Here is a 9,592-nt window from a genome sequence, read left to right on the forward strand (position 1 = left end):
AAAACAATAAACTGGTTTTAAAGATAGATGTTCTGTGTTGCTTTTCTCTTGGTGCCATGCAATCTTTACAACTATTGGTAAAGACCATCCTAAAACATACAGTTAAAACATTAATTGCATACGGGCAAAAATATGAGGTGAGTGTTGGGATTCTGCCAGAGCTTTAGTTATAGATTTGTAAATTGGGTTTAGGTTTTTACTCTGGTCCCTTAAGAGTACACCAATCTTGTTTCTCAGTTTACACACATGGACACACATCCTTATGCGTTATTATAATCAACTGGATCACTTCAACCCAGGTTTGTTTGAAAGGCAGCATGTTCAAAGGTAAAAATCCATGGATTTTATAGGCTTGAAATAGAGGGAAAAAAAAGCAAACCCATCAGCGTCTAGACAGGAAGTTGCACCTTGAGCTGCCAGGCTGGAGATGAAAATCCACACATGAAAGCTGTAAAAAGTAACTAATCAGAGGAAAAATAATGATCAGCGAAGAGCCCAAATCTGTGGAAAACAAGACGTCATCTGCACCAGTGCTTATGGCAACATTTAATTACACGTATGTTGTTATTTAGTGGTAAGGTTCACAAGTGCACACATCAATTGGTCCATGGTACAGTACTTCGGTAAGCAGCACTTGAGGGCTGCAGACACACTAAGCAGCTTAGCTCTCTAAACTGGCACAGACCCACTTCTACAGATTTTGGATACAAAGGTTGGTTTGAAAAAACTGGACAGTAAAGTGTAAATAGCACTGCAGACAGCCTCAGGTCAGAGGGGATGCTGCATCAGCTTTGTATCCTGCTGGAGCACAGAGGTTTAAAATACACACACTGCTCTTGTCCAAACTGGGAACAGAAATGAAGACAGAAACTCCAAAATACGTCATGCTAATAGAGTCAGAAATTCTCACAGAGGATTAGGCTGCTGCAATATAGACCAACGCATTTTGATGTGTACCATTTGCCTGTGGGCTTTCAGCACTGGAATAGCATCCTCATGCTTTACCTTTGGACTGGTGCAAAAGAGCAAAGACCATCATGATTCCAGAGAGCAAATTTTCACCCCTGACCATTGAACATGATCTTGCATTGCATCGTTAAGGGAAAACAAATGCAGTATCAGAGGCTGTGTTGTGTAAAGTTGGAGCTTCCTAAGATTGGAGCTGGCAGTGCTTATTTGGTAGTCTTGAAGACAAATAGAAAGAAATAAGTAAGATTACCCTTACCTCAACTTTGGTTTTAGTGTATGACATGCTTTTGTCCATTTTTTAAAACAAAGAAACCAAACAAAGAAAATACATTTTCTAGGCGCCCTTATAATAATCTTAAAGGGTATTACTTTGCCGTTTAAAGATCTCCGTTCTTCATTAGGCAGCCAATGCTACCCCAGAAACTATCCCTATAATGACACAGATTTTTCCTTGGTATCACACTCACATCGATCTGAATAATTGTCTGATATTAGTTAAGATAATGGAATCAGTATCTGACTTGTCACCCCAGTGCTGATTTACACACTGATTTGAAGAGACTTTAGTGCACTTACCAAGAAGATAAAGGCATATGTAAAAGTCATGCTCGCTAAACATATAGTAAAGCAATATGTGAACAAAGATAAGATCATACATAAAAAATATTAATTATGTGTCAAGGTGTCTCTTGACAACCTCTAATTGAAAGCAAAGTGTCTGTTACAAACACAGACTTGGGGATCACCAGACCGATGTATTTACAGTTGGAACAATGAGGTATAATCATCAATGTGATCAAGTCACAAAAATCCCAAGGGGAATGGAAGGGATTACTAAATCATGTAACGGCTGACGCTTGCTTAATGACAGCATTTCACAAAATAAAAGAGTGACAATATGACGTTTCACTTTTGTCCGTAGGCAAGAGGAGCTGCATGGCAAGACCTACGAATATCACGAAGTATTATCCAGTATTATCATCAAATTGCAGGTGAGATCCCAAATTACAGTTGCGACACAGAATTAATTTCCACTTTTGGCAACTTTTTGAAGCCTCATGAGTGGTAAGTTGTGACTTTCTTTTGCCAGGATACAGTCTACGATTGTTTAAAAATTCCCAAGCAATTAAAATACACTACTCAAATGCTCAGAGCACACATATAAGTAAAGCATGGGGTACTACAAGCAAGACATAGACAAGCAATTTAATTAAGAAGTCAGATTTTTATTCCCCTAAGTCATTTTAAAGAATGATTATTTTAATGCTGAAAAACAGAATTAAAAAGCTAAAATATAAAAACCTTTAAAACATAAACTATAATTATTCTGAAAAGAGTTTGGCCCACTCTGAAAGAACTGTTCTTTAGCTAGAGATGCAATGCAGTGAAGAGTTAAGCACAATTCCAAATATTTCTGCACTACCAGTTCAGGTAGCAAGTGGTTCTGGAACAAAAATAATTTCACTCCCAAGTTTAACTGATTCCTAATTAGACTTTGAAGCTGGAGACAGACCTGCTGTGGACTATTAGCATTCTATTTAAATTACCAGACAATCAGACAAATAAGTTAACTGGTTCAGCTTCTCACCAGAATAGATAAGGAGCACTGAGAAGTCAGGAAGAGTCCAAAGGCAGTATAAGGAATGACTGCCACCTTTCAGCTCCTGCCTACTGCTATCTGTCAGCTTTTCCAGCCCAAACTGTAGAGGACAGTCTTCAAGCAGAATAAGAGGTGGCTCTTCTACGGCACACTGCCCAGAAAGGTCTCACAAGTACACAGAGGAGGCACCAGAAGATTTAATTGGTCTGTGAGTTAGGCTTTAAGCCCCTCATGACCAAGAAGCATGAGTCCAGCATTCTGCACAGCAGAAGAAAGAGAAATACAGATTGGAAAAAACAAACAAGCAGGCCTCTCCAAGCATGCAGACACAAACTCCTCCTCAAGTAAGGTGGTCTAAGACTTGGACCAGGGCTGCAATATACATTCAGAAGGCAATGAGAGAAAGCTGTATATTTAACTCTGAGCTCTGCTCAACTGCACATGCTTAAACACAGTGTCAGCACTGGCAGGTGTTGTTAGCTTTAACAGTTGAGTTTAATAGGAATAAGGAGTTCAAATAACTCAGTAGTCCACCTGCAATCCCAAGCAGAGAAGAACTCAAATACTGGCAGCTTCCCACCACCCCTGGAGCCACAGTGAACAAAATTGTCTCATTATCCTTCTCTCATACTCTGCCCCACCTCCCAACCTTCAGTTCCAGGATACTGACCAACCAAAGCATATAAAATACTTCATATTCCTGGAACTGGAGAATTAGAAAAATAGTTGACACTTCAAACTACCATAAAAGTTGCTTTAATAAGTTACATGTCAGATATTTTACTCTCCACAACAAAAAGCAGAAAATTCAACAGTCAAAATGGTTAAAAGCTGAAACAAAACATTGTGAATCTGTTTGGCACAGACAGGCCTGCTGTCTTTGCTAAAGAGCAAATCTGTTGACATTGAATATCTTAACACAGTGATCGGCTCCACAACTTGCAAGCTGCAACCACTCGCTGCTGTTCTGATCATTATGTCCAGCTCTGCCTGCATGATGTCTCCAACATAAATGTTTCACAGCAAGAGCATGACTTTGGCTGCAACAAAAAGAAATCCATACATAACTGCAAAATGTCAAACTCAGCTGGGCATGCGAGTGTAAACATCAACATTTATATAATTAGTACTCTTCTTTTACCACTACCAACTGAGGCAAAACTGACTTGTGAAAATCAGCAGGTATTAAGTTCTTAAAATAAGTAGGGCAATTAGCAGTAATGACATTTTATCCTCTCACTCATCAATAATTTAAACAGCTATTGATTTCAAGTTTTACCACATTAAGCTGCAGGTCTAGCATCTCAGTTACTGAGATATGACAGATTTCTGGCTTTAAGACTGTGATTTCCTGTTATCTGGTGTTTCTTTCCAATTTCCTTCAAGCACACACAGGCCAAAGTCAACATTAACTTTCGATTCGGATACTAGCAATGCCAGAAAGTGCAGGAAGAATCCAGGAGAGTGCACCACGTGAAATATTCAAAGATTCTTTACAGAGAGTTTCTCCAGCTGTCACCTCAGCAGCACCACATACAGCTTGTCAGTCATTCGGTTTCTGCTACAAGCTGCTCTTGAGAACTCACTGTCATCCACTCCAAGATGTTTTGCTGAGGTACACAGACAGTGATTCTTTTCCTCTCTCTTCAGTGTTTTCTATCATCTTATTTTGTGGCTAAAGGTAAAAAAAGTTTTCTTTTTGTGGAGCCAACAAAGGGCTTCTCAAAGCATCTGTATATTGTGAAGTATATTTGGGTTTAATGCACACACACGGGTTTTCATTGGGGTTTGTTGGTCTTAATAATAAATCTAAATAACTAATATTCTCTTTTCCAGGTTTTGCTTAGACATCTACAGACTTTCAGGGATCAGCCTTTTCCTAAAAGGATGGCAGTTTTTTACATACAAATAAACCAGTTTCACATCATTTTATATTATAAGAATAGAATTCCAGCACTATTAGTATCAAGAATAATATCTCCTTGCTCCTAGCTTATTTCAAAAGACATACCTGTTATCCATCTCAACGCAGATGGTCCAATCAGCTAGTGCTGGTTCTTGCCCACTCTGCTTCCATGTGTACAAGATAATCTTCCCATTCTCTAAGCCTGCTGCAACAATGTATCTATCAAGAGAACAACTGCATTAGTCCCGAAAGAGACTACAGTAGGCAGCAGCTCAGTGAACGCAGCTAGAAAGAATTACAAACACTGTGTTGCACCTTGCCCTTTGAATCAGTATTTATTTTTTTCATGAAGAAATATAACAATTTAATTCAAAGCTTCTTCACAAAAAATGACCAAAGCAGAAAGCTCCAAAATATATTTGATTAGGAAAAAAAAATAAGGAGCTTATGACAGCAGACCAGTCAAAATTTTTGGAAGAATGAATGCGTTTCAGCTGCGTTAATGCCCCACTCCCCCTCTTTTTCTTCTTTTTTTTGTGCCTTGTTGCACTGTTTGGAAAAGTCAACATATATCTGAAAAGAAGGCTACGAAAAGAACAGTCAATTCAGTTTAAAGAATGGTAAAACTATTTGACAGGTAGATTTGAGAAGATGGTTAGTCACAGAAAACCAACTAAAGAGAGAAAAATACTAATTGCAAATTAAACACAAAATGACATTACAGAAAAACCAGCAATACCTTCCATCAGGAGTAAGCACGCGGCTGATGCTAACAGCAGTAACAGAATCCCCAGCATCCAGTACTGTTGAACAAGGCTTGACTGAATCCAACATATTCCCTTCAGCAGTCACAGATAAATCACACTGGCCCCAGATAATGACCTGTAAGAGAGAACCACCTAGGAATTTTCACTTTATTCTTTTTCGTAAATGCATTTACAAGAGCATAAGGAATAACTTAGTTCAAAATACTCCCAAGGTGCAGAACAAAGTAGATGACCCCTACAAGAGTAAAAAAAGGTCTATCTACTTTTTAGACAGTCTGTCTGAGTTCATTAAAGATACTGACAACAAAAACAGATTCTGTTATGAAAGTTAAAGAAAAACTTGGAGACCTGTGAGAATTATGTGACATATGCTTGTCTTACTGTATGAAAAAATAAGGGAGGAAGTCCAACTGACAGGCCACAGTCTTGTACGTATATGCACAAGCACTTTATTTAGCATTTGAAAGTCTCATTGATTTCTGTGGTGGTACACACAGTAAGCTTTCTGCGTATTTATGGAATATGGGCTCATGAAAGACAGCACCTAAGATACATTTAAAATAATGTTGGGCTTTTAAAATCCCTTTTGTAATAATTACCTTTTTGTCTCGACTGCCAGTAATGAAATACTTGCTGTCCGGTGTCCAATCACAAGACCAAATGATTCGACTGTGAACAGCTGTATTTTTGTCTGTGTAAGCACAGCAACAGAAAACTGGTCCTGGAATCAAACATAAGAAGGAAAACCCTTGCTTCAGCTGCTCTACATATGAAAAGTAACTGTTACTCTTATTTCTGTCAGAACTGTAGAAATACTCAGACATTATTCCACTCAACTTTAAAGCAATTGGGAATACTTAGCACCACATAAATATATTTTTACCAACACTTAGCACAAAGATAATTAGCACCTATTCAAGACCTTATCAGTCAGTCCTTATAGCACTAAAACAGTAGGAACAGTTTGATCTTCTACACGCATATGTTTCAGAAAAATTAAAGTCACAGAATCACAGAATCTTAGGAGTTGGAAGGGACCTCAAAAGATCACCCAGTCCAACCCTCCTGCCAGAGCAGGATTACCAGACCAGGTCACACAGGAATGCATCCAGGTGGGTTTTTAATGTCTCCAGAGAAGGAGACTCCACAACCTCTCTGGGCAGCCTGGTCCAGTGCTCTGTCACCCTCACAGTAAAAAAGTTTTTCCTCATGTTCAGGTTGAACCTCCTGTGCTCCAGCTTGCACCCATTGCCCCTTGTCCTGTCATTGGCTGACACTGAGAAGAGCCTGGCTCCTTCCTCCTGACACTCACCCTTTACAAATTTATAAACATGAATGAGGTCACCCCTCAGTCTCCTCTTCTCCAAGCTAAAGAGACCCAGCTCCCTCAGCCACTCCTCATAAGGGAGATGCTCCATTCCCTTGATCATCTTTGTGGCCCTGTGCTGGACTCGTTCAAGCAATTCCCTGTCCTTCTCGAACTGAGGGGCCCAGAACTGAAGGCAATATTCCAGATGCAGTCTCACCAGGGCGGACTAGAGGGGAAGGAGAACCTCTCTCAACCTACTGACCACACCCCTTCCGATACACCCCAGGATGCCATTGGCCTTCTTGGCCAGGAGTCAAAGTATAAGACCTTCAGGTTCTTTCTATACAAGTGTCTCATAAGACCAGACTTCAAAAGTTTTAGTATAGTGCAGTGTTTACCATGCGTACACATATCCCCAGTAATTTCACTACAGTTCCTATTTACCAGCAAATCATAATTATCTGATCGTAAAGATTAATCTCTTCCCAAAGACAGGCTGCCATTTCAATATGCATACAAACAGGCAATAACTCTGATCAGCAGATCAGTAAACAAGAATGTTTTTCCTAAATAGAAAAGACTGTCATTTTGAAGCATAGATTTTGAATAACTACTTCCTAGCATGCCAATACCAGCAGTTATGTGCTACACTGATAATGATGTTCTTTTTAGACAGAAAAGTTATTGATGAACAGATGAAAGGAAGATTTCCTCTGCTTCCTATGAGAATTCATACTCCTTATCCTGAAACATTGTTTAACTACTGTGGACAACATGCCAAGATTGAGAATAGAAGTCTAAATAGAACAGAAATCTCAAGCCAGGATGCAACTGGACGTTGTCTGAAGAGGCCAAAGCTCTCTGCCAAGTCTCTAGGAAAACTCTACAGAGCCCAGCAGTGTTTATGTGCTATTAAGTCAACAGTGCAATGACAAAAGTTTCCAGAACAAGCATCTGTTCTAGGAATCCATTAGTGTTAAACGGCAATCTCCTCATGATTTTGCAAGGCTCAAAGTCTTAATGAGAAAGTCAACTGAATCTTCACTATCAGCTCTTTTTCCAGATAGAGCCAGTCCTAGTCAAAATAATCAATTGTACAGGATTATCAGAAAGCCACACCAAAGACAGAGATTAATCCTGTCAAGAGTCTCAAAGTATCATGCCCTGCAAAGAGCATCAAGGCAGCTTTATGCAGGGCACGAGTGTAGCAATGAACCTTCCAGCTCAGTCTGAACAGATCACCGAGATGACAGTTTTCCTTGACAGAATACCAGTTTGCTGTTCAGGCATTACACTCCAGCATGTAGACTTGAATTCAGTAAATCTGAAACACACAATCACAAGCAGAAGGCAGGAGGGCAAATAGCAGACTTCATTACACCCATCAATCAAATAGCATTTAAGGCCCGATTGCATTCTTCTCCACATTTTAATTCCCTTTCTAGCTTTCCTATACACCATTAATTGGCATTCTTAAAGCAACAAGAGCCTACAACAGTATTAATTCTTCATTGTTTTAAAGAAAATGGCCATTAAAATATTTTATCAATTCTCATCCAAATACTTGAAGTAAAAAATATTGAAGAAAATGTGAAGTCTTCAAATGTGTACCTCCACTTTACACATCTTACCTGACTCTGATGAGTCTTGTTTCCTCCACAGTGACCAATTCCTGTCTCTAGAAACTGCTAATAAAAACTTGTCATTAGGAGAAAATGCCAGCTGAGTAACAGTCAGATTGTGAAATGACAAACTCTGCAGTTTCTTCCAAGAAGCAGTGCTCCACAAAATAATTGCTGCATGTTCTTTTTTGGAAGCCTGTATTGATGGGAAAAAAATATCAGTGAGAACTAATGAAAGCAAATGTAAAAGTCACACATTTCAAAATACGAAGATGACAGGGGCTTGTTTTAAGGCTTGCAATCAACTTAGAGTCAGGCTTTCCTCTGGGAAGTTTCAAGACTGCTCCACTACTTGCTACTAATGCTGACAATATTATCAGTAAGAAAATGTTTTACATCTGTATTTGTTAGAATTTATCTTACTAATATCTTCATACAAACCATACATAATTTATGAATAATAGCTTATCTGCATTCACTCTTGCCTTTGCAAGGCAACCGTCATCTATACTTAATCTCTCTCATTTAAGTGTAAGAACAAAATTCAGCTCAGACTGAAGTCAGACTCCTGCTTTGTCAGCCCTAGAAATCTGGTGGCACTTTTCACTAGATGGTGCTAGAATCTTTTCTTACCTTACACGCTGAGGCAATTACAGTGTTTGAATTATTGCAAGCAACACAAAAAATTTCATATCCGTGTCCATATCTAAAATAAACATGAAAAGATACATAACACATCACAGTCATTTTTGCAGTATGTATCAAGGTTCTTGTGTTCAGAATGTACTTTATGTACTTTGCAAAATGAAATGCACCTGCCAGGAACTTCTCCCTACTCTTCCAGTATTATGTCCCAAATAATTCCTAGTAACGCTCAGCATTCAATTTAAACATCTGCCTAAATTCTTTCACATTTAGGAACTGGCTACAAAATAACTTTTCCAGTCCATTCCATGGTCCTACAGCATCAGCACCGCAGAAGCAACACTAACAATTAACAAAGCAGACTAAAGCACCATTTAACGTATTCCTATACTCCTGTAAAGCAATTTTAACACTACCAATAAAAATCAGAAGCCACAGATTTGAAAATCACCAAAGAAATACACTACAAAGACCCAGCCAAAGGATGCCTGTTCCATGAAATACTGAAAGAAGATTTCCGAACTAGACAACTAGAATCATGTTGGAAGAAGAAAACAACACTGCAGTAAAAAAACAAATACATCTTCCTCCTGAAATACATTTTTAATCAGTCTTTGCATAAGTTCTGCTGGAATTCAGGCTCGCATATCCAGTCTGGATTTAACTAATAGATAGAAATGCTGCTCAGACTAACACAAATTAAAATCAGTCACAAAACAGACTGGAAGTAGAGTAAAACTGGAGATGTAATCTATAAACAGTGGACAAATGTCA

At 38.8% G+C, this 9,592-nt stretch overlaps 1 protein-coding gene across 1 annotated transcript; it reads right to left on the reverse strand.

Moving 5' to 3' along the window:
• Positions 1 to 3,295: 3,295 nt before the first annotated feature.
• Positions 3,296 to 8,879, reverse strand: LOC104546254 (elongator complex protein 2-like; the record flags this gene model as incomplete). Its single annotated transcript, XM_010191600.1, has 6 exons — positions 3,296 to 3,609; positions 4,581 to 4,694; positions 5,215 to 5,357; positions 5,842 to 5,963; positions 8,183 to 8,369; positions 8,807 to 8,879. Coding segments are annotated over 6 exons (796 nt in total), but the record flags the coding sequence as incomplete, so codon positions are not given.
• Between the last annotated feature and the right edge of the window lie 713 nt (positions 8,880 to 9,592).

The sequence above is a fragment of the Mesitornis unicolor genome, unplaced genomic scaffold (genome assembly GCF_000695765.1).
Source record: "Mesitornis unicolor isolate BGI_N332 unplaced genomic scaffold, ASM69576v1 scaffold39909, whole genome shotgun sequence".
In the NCBI taxonomy this organism is placed as follows: domain Eukaryota; kingdom Metazoa; phylum Chordata; class Aves; order Mesitornithiformes; family Mesitornithidae; genus Mesitornis; species Mesitornis unicolor.